Source organism: Hemitrygon akajei, chromosome 7 (assembly GCF_048418815.1).
Source record: "Hemitrygon akajei chromosome 7, sHemAka1.3, whole genome shotgun sequence".
Classification (NCBI taxonomy): domain Eukaryota; kingdom Metazoa; phylum Chordata; class Chondrichthyes; order Myliobatiformes; family Dasyatidae; genus Hemitrygon; species Hemitrygon akajei.
The window spans coordinates 161,622,059-161,641,921 of NC_133130.1; the positions used below are offsets into that span (position 1 = coordinate 161,622,059).

General features: G+C 46.1%; 1 protein-coding gene across 1 annotated transcript in view; it reads left to right on the forward strand.

Moving 5' to 3' along the window:
- Positions 1-19,863, forward strand: part of LOC140731110 (laminin subunit gamma-3-like) — a 130,551-nt gene that overhangs the window by 35,341 nt on the left and 75,347 nt on the right. Inside the window, exon 2 of the mRNA XM_073052404.1 lies at positions 15,196-15,500. Coding sequence (XP_072908505.1) covers positions 15,196-15,500 — 305 coding nt within the window. The remainder of the gene's footprint in view (positions 1-15,195; positions 15,501-19,863) is intronic.

Sequence of the window (19,863 nt, forward strand, 5' to 3'; positions counted from 1 at the left end):
ACTAAATGAGTCGGTCATTAACTCCCAACACTTACCACAGACCACACGCTCTAGTTTGCCATTTAAAAGTCACAACTGTCGCCCAGATCAAAGTGAAACGCAGACTGGAAAAAACTGTCCCTCATGTGAATATGAATCTCATTCTTTCATGTGTCTGATTTTTGAGCTGGAGAAACCTTTGTTGAAAATGCCTTGCTGTAACGTGCAGCCTCACGCCTGAAGTGCTGGGGTTGGGTTTTAGGGGTGCTGTGTATGGGAGAGGGGGCTTTCAGCAAGGGAACGCAGTACAATCATTATAAATCAGAGTGACATTATTGATTTTATTGCCTCTGATCAAAATCTAGCACCTATTATCTCTTTGTCTCCCTGTGTAACTCCCGACATTGAACGTCTGCACTCTATGTATGAGGGTCATTATTATTTGTGGCTGGGAGTGTACTCCTCTTTTCGTGTTTCGAAACAGAGGGTTTTGGAGTACTGAAAGTGAGATTACAGGGGAGGAAGGTACATCCTTGGTTCAGGACATGGAAACTACCGTTGAGCTAAAAGGAAGAATTGGAAACAGGGGAGTGAAAGGTAGCTTCAGATGTAGTGCTGATGGACAACCAAGAGCGCGATGAGAGTCGGGATTGGGAGCGCGGGGAGAACAGTTCGGGGTCAACCATACATTTTGCGTTCTCGCTGTCTACGTGCTACACAAGCCTATACGCAAGCCGGTGCAGTTCGATATGGAGAACATGTAGCAGGCCCCCCCCCCTCTCCACGCAGCTGATGACCCCAAAGGAGCGGCAGAGACCGGTACAGTTGGACACCAGCGGCGTTGCAGGAGTTGCCGGTCAGTGTGGAACTCAACGTAGGACTGCCTCAGGGACTCCAACTCTGGTTTTTCCCCTCAGGGTTTGCTCCTGAAGCCTTCCCCATGAGATTTGAGAACAGAATTTTCCTTCGAGATGAGCTGCCAACCATGGCTGATGAGCCCCATCTGCCCAAAGCAACTGATTTTAAGGTGCCAGTAACCCACCTTGGCCCCTTCCTTTGTCAATTCCATTGGGCTTAGTAATAGGTAGAGGGAGCTTGTCCCCATTACCACCCCCAGCTAACAACCTTAAGGAACCATGGGGAGAACACAGCTACGATAACTTGGCAGTTGTGGGGTTGCAATTAATTTCACTGAGGGGGTTCTTGACTGTGATGGTAAAGAATCTAGTTTGTGTGGAAAAAAAGGACGGGGAACTTGATGCTGAAATACGTCCTACGGTGCCCGTCATCGGTGACGTAATCTTGGGTCAGCAGGAGTTTCAGGTCAGACATCCTCGGCCAGGGGACCCAGCCAGGGTTGATCAGGCCCTGGCTTATGTCTGAGTAGCATTGGTCCACGGGTCACACCTTTTGGTCCATAGCCATCTGGAGGCTCTCTCAGAAGCCTCTGTGATGGTCATGATGGCTTTTCTCTTTGTAGCCCCAGTTATACCAAAGAGAGAACAGGTTCTGCAGAGAGAGCAGCTGGCAAAAACTTCAGTTACTTCAATAATGGTAGGGATACAGATGAAGCAAAGCACAGAGAGGAAAGAATTTCTGAAGTACAGTGCCTATAAAAAGTATTCACCCCCTTGGAAGTTTTCATGCTTTATTGTTTTACAATATTGAACCACACTGGATTTAATTTGGCATTTTTGACACTGATCAACAGGAAAAGACTCTTCCATGTCAACGTGAAAACAGATCTCTACCAAGTGATCTAAATTAATTACAAATATAAAACACAAAATAATTGATTGCATTAGTATTCACCCTCTTCAAGTCAGTGTTTAGTAGACGCAACTTTGGCAGCAATTACAGCCTCGAGTCTGTGTGGATAGGTCTCTATCAGCTTTGCACATCTGGACACTGCAATATTTCCCTGTTCTTCTTTACAAAGAGAGCTCAAGCTCTGTCAGGTTGCATGGAGATTACGAGTGAATAGCCCTTTTCAATTCCAGCCACAAATTCTCAGTTGGATTGAGGCCACTGCAGGACTTTAACTTTGTTGTTTTTAAGCCATTCCTGTGTAGCTTTGGCTTTATGCTTGGGGTTATTGACTTCTCCCAAGTCACAGTTCTCTTTCAGACTGCATCAGATTTTACTCCCTGTATTTTGCTGCATCCATTTTACCCTCTACCTTCACAAACCTTCCAGGGCCTGCTGCAGTGAAGCATCCCCACAGCACGATGCAGCCAGCACCATGCTTCACAGTAGGGATGGTGTGTTTTTAATGATGTGCGGTGTTTGGCCAAAAAGCTCAATTTTGGTTCTAGCTGACTTCAGAGTCTCCTGCATGTTTCGGGCAAACTCTAGCCAAGATTTCATGTGATTTTTTTTTTACAACAGTGGCTTTCTCTTTGCCACTCTCCCATTGAGCTGTGACTGGTAAAGCACCTGGGCAACAGTTGTTGTATGCGCAGTCTCTCCCATGTCAGCCACTGAAGCTTGTAACTCCCTCCAAAGATGTCATAGGTCTCTTGGTGGCCTCCCTCACTAGTCCCCTTCTTTCATTGCCATTCAGTTTTTGAGGACGGCCTGCTCTAGGCAGATTTACAACTGTGCCATATTCTTTCCATTCCTTCATGATTGACTTAACTGTACTCCAAGGGATATTCAGTGACTTGAAAATTTTCTTGTATCCATCATCTGACTTGTGCTTTTAAATAACCTTTTTGCAAAGATGCTTGGAGTGTTCCTTTGACTTCATGGAGCAGCTTTTCCCAGGATACTGACTCGCCAGCAGTGGGACCTTCCGGATACAGGTGTATTTTTACTACAATCAATTAAAACACCTTGACTGCACACAGATCTCCACTTGACTAATTATGTGATTTCTGAAACCAATTGGCTGCACCAGTGATGATTTGGTGTGTCATATTAAAGAAAGGGTGAATACTTACACAATCAATTACTTTGTGTTTTATATTTGTAATTAATTTAGAACACTTTGTAGAGATCTGTTTTCACTTTGACACAAAATAGTTTTTTTCTGTTGATCAGTGTCAAAAAAGCGAAATTAAATCCACTGCGATTCAATGTTGTAAAACAATAAAACATGAAAACTTCCAAGGGGGGCAAATACTTTTTATAGGCATGGTATGTTTTGGTCCATCAAGAAAGGAGGCATTGTTGACTTTAGTTTGGGAAATAAGGAGCACAAGCTCAACCATAGATCAGTGGAACAGTTGGGGAATAGAAGTTCATTATAGCACAAGGTTTAAATTAGTAAGGATGAGGGCAAATTTGAAAGAGGTATCTTAATTGGAGGAGACAATTTCTGGTTCCAGTACAATTTTAACCAAGTATTCCTTAGAAATCACAAATTGTTGCAGTAGAACTTAATGTGACAATTTCTGATTCCAGATTTCTTTCCATTTCACTTCAAGGGGATGGAAAGAGATCCGGGACCAGAAATTGTCAGAGAAAATCGTACGGCAACAATTTGTGATTTCTGAGGAGGAGATGCGTGCTAGGGTATTCCCAAAAGGAGGAGGTACAAGCCAAAGCCAGTGCTCCACAGATGAAAAGGAAGATTGAGAATATGATGAATCAAAAAAACCTGAGGCATATGACACATGTCAAATCAATAATTCATGTGAGAACCAGGCTGAATATAATAAGCTGAATGGGAAAATGAGAAAGATAAGTAAGACAAAGAGCGAATATCAGTGGAGCAGTTGATATGAAAAGGAATGCAAAATATTGTTAAAGGCAAGTAACTTTTTGTTTCTTTCACGCTGGTTGCCTGCCCTGTTTGTGCAGTCTTTCATTTGATTCTATTATGGTTATTGGAATTATTGAGTATGCCCGCAAGAAAATGAATCTGAGGGTTGAATATGGTGACATATATGTTCTTTGATAATAAATTTACTTTGAACTTTGTAAGCTAGTTTAAGTAATCAGAAATCAACAGTGTCATCTCTACATAGAGGTGAAGGGTATGTGGGAATAATTAATATTTAAATTTGTCTTCACCAAGAATGAGGACAATTACTTGTGTCTCCATCTATCCTTTTCCCCACAGACCTGCAAATTAATTTTTAGTGCCTATTAAATTCCCCTATGAAGGCTTCATTGACTATTTCTACCATCAGTCATTTCCAAATCTGAACATCCTCCATCTAGGAAAAAATGTTTTTCTCTACACTCCCACGTCAATATCTTTTATCTATCACTGCAGACACATTCATTGGTCTTTGAACCATTCAAAAATAGATACAACACCCCATTTGTGGCTTTGCCAAGAGTTTATATGGATTCAACATAATTCCCTTGCTTTTGTACGCTCTGCCTCGGTTCACCAAGCCCAGGATTCCATCTACTTTACAAACCATTCTCTCAATTTATCATGTCATTTTATGAAGAAGTACACATCAGGCCCTGTTCCTTCACATCTACAGTACTGTGCAAAAGTCAAAAGCTAGGGTGCCTAAGACTTTTACACAGTACTGTATTTGTCAAGGTGGAGAAGAGAGCAAATTTGTAAATCTGGCGGGAGCAAACAATGATGGGAATGGCAAGAGTGGACTGCCTTCTGAGAGGTGTGTGACAGAGGGCAGGGGAAGTCCTGGGGCGGGGAGATTGAGGTTGATGTGGGTGCAGACACATCCAGCCCTGAAACACCAGGCAAGGTCATTTGATTCCAAACAATTGGTTAACTGATCACTACTCTCTGCTGCTTTCCGCTCCCTCCCCTCTCCCTTCCTTTTTTCCCCAACCATGATTCCCCTCTTCCTGCCTCCTTCCCACTTTCAATCCACAAATAAAGACCCATATCAGAATCAGGTGCAATAGTACAGTGCAATACATAAAATTACTACATGACTGTACTAAAGTATTAGGCATCCTAGCTACAGTATATATACAGAGGTGCTAGAAAGTTTGTGAAGACTATAATTTTCTCCATTTCTGCATATATGTCCTAAAATGTGATCAGATTTTCACATCCTAAAACTAGCTAAAGAGAACCCAATTAAATAAATAACACAAAAACATTATACTTCATTTTTTATTGAGAAAAATCATCCAATATTACATGTATTTGTTGGAAAAAGTATGTGAACTTTTGTTTTCAGTAACTGGTGTGACCCACTTGTACAGCAATAACTTCAACCAAACATTTCCGGTAACTGTTGATCAGTCCTGCACATCCGCTCGGAGGAATTTTAGGCCATCCCTCCTGACAAAACTGTTTCAACTCTGGTATGTTGGTGGGCTTTCTTGCATGAACTGCTTGCTTCAGGTCATTCCACAATATTGCTTTAGGATTAAGGTCAGGACTTCGACTCAGCCAATCCAAAACACAAATTTTCTTCTTTTTAATCCATTCTGTTGATGATTTACTCGTCTTTTGGATCATTGTCTTGTTGTGTTATCCAACTTCTATTAAGCTTCAGGTGATGGACCACGACCCTGACATTTTCCTGTAAAATGTCTCAATACAATTTTGAATTCATTGTTCCCTCAACAATTGCAAGCTATCCAGGCCCTGAGGCAATAAAGCAGCCCCAAACCATAATGCTCCTTCCACCATGTTTCACAGTTGGGGTGACATTTCGGTGTTGGTGTCCAGTGCCCTTTTACTTCCAAACATAGCAATGTGCATTCCTGCCAAAAAATTTAACTCGTGTCTCATCTGACCACAGAACATTATCCCAGAAGTGTTGTGGACCATGCAGGTAGTCTTTTGCAAACTTGAGATGTGTAGCAATTTTTTTTTTGGAGAGCAGTTCCTTCCATGAACACCATTCTTGTTCAGTGTTATTCTTAGAGTGGATGCACGAACAGAGACTTCAGCAAGTCCTAGATATTCCTGCAGGTCTTTTGCTGTTACCCTTGGGTTCTTTTTCACCTTCTTCAGTATTGCACGTAGTGCTCTAGGTGTGATCTTTGCAGGACTCCCACTCCCAGGGAGAGTAGCAACAGTACTCAATTTCCTTCATTCGTAGACAATTTCTCTTACTGTGGACTGATGAACTCTCAGATCTTTAGAAATAGTTTTGTAGCCTTTTCCAACTAAATGCATCTCTACAGTTCTTCTTCTAAGGTTCTCTGAAACTTGTTTTGATCGAGACAAGGTGCACATAAACAGATCCTTTTTGAGAAGAGCAGGCTCTGCCAGTATCTGACTTTCTGTGTCGTTTTTTATTGGGTAGGGCACCTCTACAACCCATACCTCCAATCTCATCTCATTGATTGGAACACCTGACCCCAAATAACTTTTGTAGAAGGCATTATCCCAGAGGTTCACATACTTTTTCCAACAAAAACATGTAATATTGGATAGTTTTAGGACTTATGTGAAGATTGGATCACATTTTAGATCATATTTATGCAGGAATAGAGAAAATTCTACAGGGTTCACAAACTTTCCATCACCACTGTACGTGCCTAAGACTTTTGCACTATTCTGTCTGCCATCTTGTCTATGTAGTTTTTCACACCTTTTCAGCACAAATATATCACTTCACCTCTCTCCCTGTTAAATTTAATTTTCACCATATATGATCAATCTGCCCATGTATATAGATTTCAGCAAGGCATTTGATAAGGTACCCCATGCAAGGCTTATTGAGAAAGTAAGGAGGCATGGGATCCAAGGGGACATTGCTTTGTGGATCCAGAACTGGCTTGCCCACAGAAGGCAAAGAGTGGTTGTAGACGGGCCATATTCTGCATGGAGGCTGGTGATCAGTAGTGTGCCTCAAGAATATGTTCTGGGACCCCTACTCTTTGTGATTTTTATAAATGACCTGGATGAGGAAGTGGAGGGATGGGTTAGTAAATTTGCTGATGACACAAAGGTTGGAGGCATTGTGGATAGTGTGGAGGGCTGTCAGAGGTTACAGTGGGACATCGAAAGGATGCAAAACTGGGCTGAGAAGTGGCAGATGGAATTCAACCTAGGTAAGTGTGACGTGGTTCATTTTGGTAGGTCAAATATGACGGCAGAATATAGTATTCATGGTAAGACTCTTGGCAGTGTGGAGGATCAGAGGGATCTTGAAGTCCTGAGTCTATAGGACACTCAAAGCTGCTATGCAGGTTGACTCTGTGGTGTGTTGGCCTTCATCAATTGTGGGATTGAGTTTAAGAGCAGAGGGGTAATGTTGCAGCTCTATAGGACCCTGGTCAGACCCCACAGAGTACTGTGCTCAGTTTTGGTTGCCTCACTGTAGGAAGGACATGGAAACCTTAGAAAGGGTGCAGAGGAGATTTACAAGGATGTTGCCTGGACTGGGAAGCATGCCTTATGAGAATAGGTTGAGTGAACTCGGCATTTTCTCCTTGGAGCGACGGAGGATGAGAGGTGACCTGATAGAGGTGTACAAGATAATGAGAGGCATTGATCATGTGGATGGTCAGAGGCTTTTTCCCAGGGCTGGAATGGCTGTCACAAGAGGGCACAGGTTTAAGGTGCTTGGGAGTAGGTACAGGGGAGATGTCAGGGGTAAGTTTTTTATGCAGAGAGTGGTGAGTGCGTGGAATGGGTTGCCACCAGCAGTGGTGGAGATGAAAACGATAGGGTCTTTTGAGAGACTCCTGGATGGCTTCTTGGAGCTTAGAAAAATAGAGGGCAAAGGGTAAAGCCTAGGTAGTTCTAAGGTAGGGACATGTTCAGCATAGCTGTGTGGGCTGTAGGTTTTCTATGTTTCTGTTAGTGCCCGCAGGGTGGATCTGTTGCAGTACAGCGATGAAAAGTTGACAGGCTTTAACAGTAAAACAAGAGCTGGCTTGGATACCGTTGACATCCATTCCCATGAGGAACAAAGAAAGAACAATGAAGGCCAGAGCTCCCTGAATAATAAAAGAAAAGCAGAAGAAATGTTGTATACGGCAAGTGTCAGGTTGTAAATACAAATGAGTAACAGTGGAGTTTAAATTTAACATTGGAGACTGGGGTGGGGGGTGTGCAAAAAGATTAACTGTTACTGTAAATGGGAATCCAAATGTCTTCCATGGACATATAAATAATAGCAGCAAATAGAGGAGCAGGCTTATTAAGGATAAAATTGAGAACTTGGCATAGATGCTGAGGGAATTGTAAAAGTACTAAGTATATTCCTCGCATCATTCTTCACCAGGGAAAAAGTAATAGTGAAGGAAGAGATGGCTGAGAAAGGATGGAAGTTTCTGTCAGCAGGGTTTTGTAGAAAAATGATTCTAATTAAGACCAGATAGCTTGAATTTATAAAGGACAAAACATATTTAATTAATTTGGTGGAATTGATGAGATAACAGACAGAATTAACGAGGGTAATAGAGTTGTTGATAAGGTGCCATGTTACAGGCGTAGAGTAAAGCTGAAGCACGTAGCACAAATGGGATATTGATATAATGTATGTAATGTTTGCTTGACACTCTAGACTTGTCTAGAGGCAGTCACTTGGCAGTCACTCTAGACACTCAATGAAGAATTTGCTAAGTAACAGGCAAGAAAAGATTGTGACAACCAGTTGCATTTTGGATTGGAGGAAGATAAACAGTGGCATTCCCTGGGGATTTGCTAGATTTTATTAATCTTTGTTAATGACCATGACTTGGGGTTGTAAGCCTCAACTTCTCAATTTGTAGATGAGTATTATAAACTGTTACGGGGATAACGATAGATTGTGGCAGTGTATATCCCGGTCAATTGAACAGGTAGATCCATGGTGGATGGAGGCTGATACTGTCATGGTCTGGTCTGTGAAATCTGCATTCCGGTTCACGGTCCGGTTCATCGATCCTTATTCCGGGTCTTCCTGTTTTCCCTTGTTCCATTGGGTGCCTTAATTGAGGCACCTGATTCTTGTTTTGGGCTGGCACATAAATACCTCTGCAAACCAAGGATTCATAGCTAGACTGTTATCCTCCCCACCTCATCTGAATCCTTGGCAAGTATCCTCAGCAATCACCCCAGCCCTGTACTCCAAGGAAGAGTCCTTGCTCTGTACCCAAGAGCTTAATCAAGCCGAGGCTAAGATCTGAGCCAAACCTAGTCCAAGAGCCTTTCCGAGCCCAGGAGTCGCCTCACCTAGTCCGAGCCACATCCAAGAATCTCGTCCTGTCCAAGTCAAGGCTTTGTGTTCTCGTCCTGTCCATGTGCCTCGTCCTGTGCAGGAGTTCCACTTCTAGTCCTGTAGCCACGTCTTGTCCTCTGGTAGATCCAGGGTCTGAGCCCGAGTCAAGACACAGGTTCTGGGTCTCTGTCTAGTCTCTGGCTCAGAGTCCTAGCCCAGGCTCCTAGTTTCCAAGTTCCTTGTCCTGGTCCCGCTTTCCTAGTCAAGTGCTAGCCCAGGCCCTGTGACCCTGCCTAGCCCAGCCCAGGCCCTGTGTCTCTGCCTAGCCTAGCCCAGCCCAGGTCCTGTGTCCCTGCCTAGCCTAGCCCAGGTCCTGTGTCCCTGCCTAGCCTAGCCCAGCCCAGGTCCTGTGACCCTGCCTGCCTAGCCCAGGCCCTGTGTCCCTGCCTAGCCCAGCCCAGGCCCTGTGTCCCTGCCTAGCCTAGCCCAGCCCAGGTCCTGTGTCCCTGCCTTGCCTAGCCCAGGTCCTGTGTCCCTGCCTAGGCTAGCCCAGGCCCTGTGACCCTGCCTAGCCCAGCCCAGGCCCTGTGTCCCTGCCTTGCCTAGCCCAGCCCAGGCCCTGTGTCCCTGCCTTGCCTAGCCCAGGTCCTGTGTCCCTGCCTAGGCTAGCCCAGGCCCTGTGACCCTGCCTAGCCCAGCCCAGGCCCTGTGTCCCTGCCTAGCCTAGCCCAGCCCAGGCCCTGTGTCCCTGCCTAGCCTAGCCCAGCCCAGGTCCTGTGTCCCCGCCTAGCCTAGCCCAGCCCAGGTCCTGTGTCCCTGCCTAGCCTAGCCCAGCCCAGGCCCTGTGTCCCTGCCTAGCCTAGCCTAGCCCAGGTCCTGTGTCACTGCCTAGCCTAGCCCAGGTCCTGTGTCCCTGCCTAGCCCAGCCCAGGCCCTGTGTCCCTGCCTAGCCTTGCCCAGCCCAGGCCCTGTGTCCCTGCCTAGCCTTGCCCAGCCCAGGTCCTGTGTCCCTGCCTAGCCTTGCCCAGCCCAGGTCCTGTGTCCCTGCCTTGCCCAGCCCAGGTCCTGTGTCCCTGCCTAGCCTTGCCCAGCCCAGGTCCTGTGTCCCTGCCTTGCCCAGCCCAGGTCCTGTGTCCCTGCCTTGCCTTGCCCAGCCCAGGCCCTGTGTCCCTGCCTGCCTAGCCCAGGCCCTGTGTCCGTGTCCTGCTTCGTTTGCTCCCGACTCCTCTCGCATTCGTTACAAACTTTGTTCCGTTCCTAGTACTTAAGTGTCTGTGTCTTGCATTTGGGTTCACTCCCAACGCCCACCTATGACAGATACAGAGAAACGTCTAGTGATATCTTTTGTTAGGAGACTCTGTACAAAGGTGATTTAAGTATCATAAGATGGTGGAAAAAGGGCCAATAACATCATGAAGGATCCCACCCACATTGCTCGTGGACTGACTGATGCACCATCAATAACTCACGCTGAGACTTAGGAAGTGAGATATCGGCTTTTATTGACTGGAAGAATAAACAACACTACATATTGGGGAAAATGAGGGAGAGCAGCAGCCCACAGTCGCCTTTATACAGGGGTCTGTGGGAGGAGCCACAGGAGCAGTCAGCGGGGGTCTGTGGGAGGAGCCACAGGAGCAGTCAGCGGGGGTCTGTGGGAGGAGCCACAGGAGCAGTCAGCAGGGTCTGTGGGAGGAGCCACAGGAGCAGTCAGACAGGTATATCTAGTTCACCACACTGACTGTCCCATTTCCATCAGGGAGGAGGCTACATAGCATCCATGCTAAAACCACCAGACTCAAAAACAGTTACTTTCCTCAAGCAGTAAGGCTGATCAACACCTCCACCCACTAACCCACCCTTCCACGCCCCCAACTTTATCATTTCCTGTCAGTCACCTTAAGTACAGACTCCCCTGTGCCTAGTGTCACCTTATGGACATAAATCAATCTATGTATATAAGCTATCTTATGTATATTTATGTAACACACACAAAATCTTGGAGGAACTCAGCAGGCCAGGCAGCATCTGTGAAAAAGAGTACAGTCGACGTTTTGGGCCGAGGCCCTTCATCAGGACTGGAGAAAAAGATGAGAAGTCAGAGTGAAAAGTGGGGAGGAGGGGAGGAAGAACCACAGTGTGGTAGGTGAAACCGGGAGGGGGGTGAAGTCTAGAGCCTCCTCCCTCACTACTATTCAGAGCCCAAACAGTCCTTCCAGACACTTCATCTGTGAGTCTTTCGGGGTCCTCTACTCTATCCGGTGCTCCCGGTGTGGCCTCCTGCATATCAGGGATACCCAACGCACATTGGAAGACAGCTCCGCCGAGCATCTATGCACCATCCACCAGGAAAAGCAGGGTCTCCCAGTGGCCACCTATTTTAATTCGACTTCCCACTCTTGTTCTGACATGTCCATCCATGGCCTCCTCAACTGTTGTGATGAGGCCATACTCGGGTTGGAGGAGCAACACCTATTCTGTCTGGGTAGCCTCCAACTGATGGCATGCACATCGATTTCTCAAACTTCCAGTAATGCCCTCCTTCACCATTCCCTATTTCTGCTTCCCTCTCTCTCCTTGTCTCCTTGCCTGCCCATCACCTCCTTCTGGTGCTCCTCCCCCTTCCCTTTCGTCCATGGGCTTTTGTCATCTCCTATCAGATTGCCCCTTCTCCAGCCCTGTACCTCTTTCACCAATCAAATTCCCAGATCTCTACTTCACCCCTGCACCCCCTCCCGATTTCACCTCTCACCTTCCCCCCCTCCCCTCACCTTCTTACTCTGATTCCTCGTCTTTTTTTCTGATGAAGGGTCTCGGTCCGAAACGTCGACTGTACTCTTTTCCATAGATGCTGCCTGACCTGCTGAGTTCCTCCAGCATTTTGTGTGTGTTACTTGGATTTCCAGCATCTGCAGATTTTCTCTTGTTTATAGAAATTTACTGTGTTTCTTTTTTAAAAATATTTTATTGTGTTCTTAATCTTATTGTGTTCCTTTTTGTGCTGCATTGGATCTGGAGTAACAATTATTTCATTCTCCTTTACACTTGTGTACTGGAAAAGACATTAAACAATCCTGAATTAGAGACTGTGACTGTTTTCTTTGGAGTAGAGAAGATTTGATGGAATTTTATGAAATGATGAAGGGTTTGGACAGTGATATGAGGGAAAACAATTTTACAGAAGATGTGGATTGAATCTGGAATACACCTTCTGCCCTGGCAGCTTTGATCATGCCATTCAAGAAGGAATGGAAAGAACTGTAAGGCTACGGAGAAAAGACCAGTGGGTGGAACTAGGGGACTAATCTAGTAGGGAATCAACACTGATCTTGTGGCCCAAATGGCCTTCTTACATGTTGTAATCACCAGATGATTTTGTGATTCCAGGATGTTCCATTTGACTGAACACAGTAGCGAGTCCCACCAACACTCGGTAACATTTTTCATTTACAAATAAACAAGACAAAATGTGCGAGAGGTTTGGTAACACTGACTGTGTGCCAGAAACATTTAAAGAATTCTGTCTGGGATTGTGCCTTTTGCGGTCTTCAGCACGAAATAAATAAAACTTGCACTCGCCTGTTGAAAGACGTCTGTTAATGTCTGACAGTGTCTCCTATTTAGATGGTGACCCTCTGACTGTCTGGCCAGTGGTTTATTGACAACCTGTTCATCTTGAGTGTTGGGTGTTGTTCTCTTTGATTGCTGCTGTGCATGTTATTGGGGAATATTTCTTATTGGATCCCTTTACAATTAACAGCAAAAAAGATCATTGATGAGGCAACTGAGTTATTTCTTTAAGCTTCAAGGCTCTCTGGTTAATGGTTTTGAGTTGTTGGAATAAGGTGTTACTGCACCTTGATGGAAAGCTCATTACCAAGAATCAAATGAAATGATGTTGATGCCTTATGCTGGGTAGTTTGCACCCAGGCTTTTGCTGGGTACTGGGGATATGTTGTACGTACATTAATAGTCGAGCCTTACTATTCCAGTGACCTGCGTTCACTCCTCACCTCTGGTTCTAATTTGTGCAGATGTTCTCCCGGTGATCGTGTTCTTTTCTTCTGAGTGGGCAAAGGGTCTAATTCTGTATTATATGTCATTATGACTTGATGCAGGTGGAGTCAGTGGTGACCAGTGGCATAGAAAGCCCGTAAAGTGGAGAGGGTCCTCTCTCCCTCTGGGCGTCTATCTGGAGACCACAGGAAGGGACAGGCATGCACTTTGGCGGTGTATCCCAGAGGTGTGACCAATGAAGCAATTCGCATGAGGAAATAAAGCAACTGATTTATGGATGGGAAGATCCCACCAACAGCTGTTCTGTCGTGAGACAAGCAAATGTTTTTGGGTGTGGGTAGAGTAGAAGCAATGGCCAGGTCTCCCAGTTCCCTTCTAAGGAGCCTGCTGCTTAGTTCAGGATGGTCCAATTTGGAACAGAGTTCTGTGAAAAGCGGATTTAAATAAATCAGCAGCAACGTGGCGGAAAGCTTGTGGGTGAACTCAGCAGGCCAAGGGGATGTTCTCCATTTCAGGTTCAGAGTCAGCATCAGGACTGAGAGTGGAGAGCAGAGGTGACCAGCGTCCGAGTGGTTCCACCCATTGCCCATCTTCTATCTCCTGACTATTCCCTCTACATTCGCAATGCAATATAGAGACTCGACTTGAAATGTTGACCATCCTTTTGACTACAGAGATGCTGTTTGATCCCTGACAGTTTGTCTCTTGCCCCTGACTCCAGCATCTGAGTCTCTTCTCTCCCCCACAACAACATGCGTTATTCTTCCTTTTCCCTCTCTCCTCTCTCTCTCATCTCCCTCTGCTGTTCCTCCCCCTTTTCTTTCTTCCATGGCCTTCTGTCCTTTCCTATCGGATCCCCCCTTCTCCAGCCCTGTATCTCTTTCACCAATCAACTTCCCAGCTCTTTATTTTACCCCTCTCCCCTTCCGGTTTCACCTTGTGTTTCTTCCTCCCCTGCCCCCACCTTCTAACTCTGATTCTCATTTTCTCCAGTCCTGATGAAGGGTCTCAGCCTGAAACGTCGACTGTACTCTTTTCCATAGACGCTGCCTGGCCTGCTGAGTTCCTCCAGCATTTTGCGTGTGTTGCTTGTATTTATATAGCCTCCTTAACACAGCAGAGAGGCACTAGACTCTTCACCTAAAATTGTTCCAGTGAAAAATGACATCAGCCCATATAAGGAGTTTATAGCTCTGTTAAAGATTTCATAGTAACTCTAAAGCTAAGGGCACTTTCATTCTGAAGCCATGACTGTCAGGGATGAGCATTGAAAATTGATTATGCCCAAGTGGCTGAACTTGAGGTGCGCAAATACTTGGGTCATTTGTTGGGCTGCAGTTGGTTACAGGTTGTCCTGAGGTTATAGATGCCCGACATACAAATGAGCATCTAAGACAACGGTGGTACAGATTTGTCAATGGCTACAGGGCTGCAGCTCGTTGGCGGAATTTCCTGATGGCTATCGTTTCAATTCAACTTCCCATTCCCATTCTTCTACCGCCATGATGAGGCCTACTCACTCCTGACTTGCAAACTTCTACAATAATGAACAGTTCGCAGGAACTGATAACCTGTACAGAAGATGGGAACGAGGAAGGCCATGGAAGCGTTTGACGTGAGGATAAGTATTTAAATATTCATCATTTTAAATCTTTCCGAGTCTGCTTTCAAAGCTAAAGGTTCAAAATAAATTTATTGTGAAAGTATACATATTTCACCATATCTATTTTCTTGTGGGCATTAACAGTAGGTGTAAAGAAGCACAACAGAATGAATAAAAATCTACACACAAGGATTGACACACAACCATTGTACAAGAGAAGATCAATTGTGCAAAAACCCCCAAATAATATTAATAGTAAAAAATATTGAGAATAACAGTTATAGAGTCCTTGAAAGTGAGTCCGTGGGTTGTAGTGAGCTGAGTGAAGTTATCCTCGCTGGTTCAGGAGCCTGTTGGTTGAAAGGTAATAACTGTCCCTGAACTATGACACATCAACACAAAAGTAGTTGGAATATCTAGGTGGTGCATTGCCTGACATAAGTAACAATTGGTAACACATACACTGGAGCTGTGTCACCAACATTTCCGAGCAGTTTACAAATGTCTCTAAGCAAAGCTACAAGTTTTTTTTAAAATTTGTTGTTCCTTTAGGAAAGTCGTTTGAGATCACCTACATCCGACTGAAGTTTCACACCAGCAGGCCGGAGAGCTTTGCCATTTACAAGAGGACGAGGGAGGACTCCCCCTGGACTCCCTACCAGTTTTACAGTGCTTCATGCCGTCAAACGTACAGCACTTCTCCCGGGGTCTTTCTCCGTCCGGGGGATGAAGAGCGAGTGCCATTCTGCACGGAGGAGTTCAGCGACATCTCCCCGCTGACTGGAGGGAACGTGGCCTTCTCCACCTTGGAAGGGAGGCCCAGCGCTTACAGTTTTGACACCAGCCCTGCGCTGCAGGTAATCAAAGCCTTGGCCCACCTGGCCTCAAGGGATGTCGTGGTTATAATTCTCTTGCCAGCTTAAATGTCTGTGGGTAGCTCGGAGTCAGATGATTTTTGGCTTGCGTCCCATTCAAAGCCATATAGCCTAGGCTTGGTGATGATCTGATGTCAGTCCTGCAGCAGTACTGCACTCTAGACTTTGCAGATCTTTGGATGAGATATCTAACCACCAGGTCGTTGTAATAGATCTCATTATGGTGCTTTTAAAAGGAGCTATAAACCATTGCTCAATGTCTTGGCCAAAATTTATCCTTCCACAACAGAGAAGAAATAAGACCAGAAGGAATAGAAGCAGAATTAGGCCACTTGGCCCATCAAGTCTGCTCAGTCATTCCGTCATTGCTGATCCATTTCCCTCTTAACCCCATTCCCCTACCTTTTCCCTATAACCTTTCGTATCCTCATTTATCAAGAATTTCTGCCTTAAATATACCCAATGATCTGGCCTCCACAGCCGCCTGTGGCAACAAATTCCACAGGTTTGCCTCCCTCTGGCTGAAGGAAATCTTCTTGATCTCCATTCTAAACAGACGTTGTGCCCTCTGGTCCTAGACTCCCCCACTAGAGGAAACATCCTCTCCACATCCACTCTATCTGTGCCCTCTGCTCCTAGACTCCCCCACTATAGGAAACATCCTCTCCACATCCACTCTATCTGTGCCCTCTGGTCCTAGACTCCCCCACTAGAGGAAACATCCTCTCCACATCCACTCTATCTGTGCCCTCTGGTCCTAGACTCCCCCACCATAGGAAACATCCTCTCCACATCCACTCTATCTGTGCCCTCTGGTCCTAGACTCCCCCACTAGAGGAAACATCCTCTCCACATCCACTCTATCTGTGTCCTCTGGTCCTAGACTCCCCCACTAGAGGAAACATCCTCTCCACATCCACTCTATCTGTGCCCTCTGGTCCTAGACTCCCCCACCATAGGAAACATCCTCTCCACATCCACTCTATCTGTGCCCTCTGGTCCTAGACTCCCCCACTAGAGGAAACATCCTCTCCACATCCACTCTATCTGTGCCCTCTGGTCCTAGACTCCCCCACCATAGGAAACATCCTCTCCACATCCACTCTATCTGTGCCCTCTGGTCCTAGACTCCCCCACTAGAGGAAACATCCTCTCCACATCCACTCTATCTGTGCCCTCTGGTCCTAGACTCCCCCACTATAGGAAACATCCTCTCCACATCCACCCTATCTGTGTCTCTGATCCTAGACTCCCCCACTATAGGGAACATCCTCTCCACATCCACTCTATCTGTGCTCTCTGGTCCTAGACTCCCCCACTATAGGAAACATCCTCTCCACATCCACCCTATCTGTGTCTCTGATCCTAGACTCCCCCACTATAGGGAACATCCTCTCCACATCCACTCTATCTGTGCCCTCTGGTCCTAAACTCCCCCACTATAGGAAACATCCTCTCCACATCCACTCTATCTGTGCCCTCTGGTCCTAGACTCCCCCACTAGAGGAAACATCCTCTCCACATCCACTCTATCTGTGCCCTCTGGTCCTAGACTCCCCCCACTATAGGAAACATCCTCTCCACATCCACTCTATCTGTGCCCTCTGCTCCTAGACTCCCCCACTATAGGAAACATCCTCTCCACATCCACTCTATCTGTGCCCTCTGGTCCTAGACTCCCCCACTATAGGAAACATCCTCTCCACATCCACCCTATCTGTGTCTCTGATCCTAGACTCCCCCACTATAGGGAACATCCTCTCCACATCCACTCTATCTGTGCTCTCTGGTCCTAGACTCCCCCACTATAGGAAACATCCTCTCCACATCCACCCTATCTGTGTCTCTGATCCTAGACTCCCCCACTATAGGGAACATCCTCTCCACATCCACTCTATCTGTGCCCTCTGGTCCTAAACTCCCCCACTATAGGAAACATCCTCTCCACATCCACTCTATCTGTGCCCTCTGGTCCTAGACTCCCCCACTAGAGGAAACATCCTCTCCACATCCACTCTATCTGTGCCCTCTGGTCCTAGACTCCCCCCACTAGAGGAAACATCCTCTCCACATCCACTCTATCTGTGCCCTCTGGTCCTAGACTCCCCCCACTAGAGGAAACATCCTCTCCACATCCACTCTATCTGTGCCCTCTGGTCCTAGACTCCCCCACTATGGGAAACATCCTCTCCACATCCACTCTATCTGTGTCCTCTGGTCCTAGACTCCCCCACTAGAGGAAACATCCTCTCCACATCCACTCTATCTGTGCCCTCTGGTCCTAGACTCCCCCCACTAGAGGAAACATCCTCTCCACATCCACTCTATCTGTGCCCTCTGGTCCTAGACTCCCCCACTAGAGGAAACATCCTCTCCACATCCACTCTATCTGTGCCCTCTGGTCCTAGACTCCCCCCACTAGAGGAAACATCCTCTCCACCTCTACCTAGGCCTTTCAACATTTGATAGCTTTCAATGAGATTCCCCATTCTTCTAAATTCCAGTGAGTACAGGCCCAGAGCCATCAAACGCTGCTCATATGATAAACCTTTCTTTCCCGGAATCTCTTTTGTGAACCTCCTTTGAACCCTCTGCAATATCAGCACATCCTCTCTTAGATAAGCAGCCCAAACCTGCTCACTCCAAGTGAGGCCTCACCAGTGCTTTATAACACTAAATCTTTGCTTTTATAGTCTAGTTCTTTTGAAGTGAATGCTAAAATTTCATTTGCCTTCCTCACCAGTGATTCAGCCTGCAAGTTAACCTTTAGGGAATTCTGCATGAGGACTCCCAAGTCCCTTTGCAGCTCAGATTTTTGAATTTTATCCCATTTATAACATAGAGCATAGTACTGTATGCACCCTTTGGCCCACAATGTTGTGCAGACATTTTATACTTCAAAGTCAATCTTGGCCAGTGGTGTAGTGGCATCCACAGGTGAGTGGTCCTGGTTTCGAATCCGGCTGGCTCCTTGAATGCTTTCCGTCCATTTTAGCATCAAGCTAGCCTCATAAAAACAGCCAGATGCTAAAGAAGTGGCAAGACTGCTGCCTGACACGCCAGGCAGCTCAGAAAGGGACAACAACAAGATCAATCTAACCTGTCCTTCCTCTCTGACATGGCCCTCCATTTTCCATTCAAACATCTGCCTATCTGAGAGAACATTAAATCTTCCTAATATATCTGCCTCTACCACTGCCCCTGGCGGTGTATTCCTGGCCGTTTATCACCTCGGTGTTTGTGGGAGTTCGCACAAGGAAATTGGTTGCCGTGCTTCCAGTAAAAGTAGTTCATTGTCCGCGGTGCTTATTGGGCCTTGAGAGAAATCTTTTACTGTTTTTGCAGAGTGCGCTCTGTAATGAGGAACCGATAATGCTGGGGATTGAGATGCCTGCTATTTTGAGACCTCAGTGTTGGCATCACCGTCCACTCCTTATTGTTGATACCAACGGAACGAAAGTACTCTACAGTACAATATGTATACTTCTCCCTGGATATTACAATTTATATGCAAATAGATATGCAAAGAGTGAACCCTGCTCTCTCAATAGATTACTGGCAAATAGATACTGTATGAGTTAAATTATACACGTGCATGGAGACACACACACACATATTTTGTATGTGTGTGAGAGAAAAGTTGGGTTGATTTCCCCTGCCTGACCCTTTCACCTCTAATAAAGCAGTCTAGTCTGCATCTGAAAAGCATCCTGTGAAGCACACTGTAAGCCTTCTCATTTCCTCTGCCTCTCAGATTGAAGTTTGCCAATTAGAGGGAGATTTGGGATAATTCTTCCTGCAGACGCATGGGAATTTTTCTTGAGATTGCCTCGAGATACGGCACCACATTAAAGCCCTTTGTCCAAGATGAGATGCTGATTGCTTTCAAAGATGCACTTCAGACAGGAGAGATGGGCGGTGATTAAGGTCAGATTCCCCTCTCCCTCTTGACCTTCCTCTCCCTAAAGATCACAACGCTGGCTCCCTTCCAGAACTTGTAAAACCATTGTACAGTGGATGCTCAGGCAGGACTGACCTGCACGCTCGTCCCAAAACTGCTGCTGCAATCACTTTATGACAAGCTCGTATAGATTGCAGAAGATTACCAGATGTGGCATTTCCTCCGTGTTTGTGACGTAAGGAACTGCCTCCCCCAGACTGTTCTGTGCGTAATATTTCCACTCCAGTGTGATCTTCTCTTCAGGGTAATGGCAAACCAGTTTCCTACTGAGTGGGAAGCAGAGAGGTCCAAACCTGGGCAACCTTGGCCAACCTCCCTTCACAGATGAAGGACACTGCAGTTCATTACTCACTGCCCTTCTGCCTGAGTTGTGCATTTCGTACT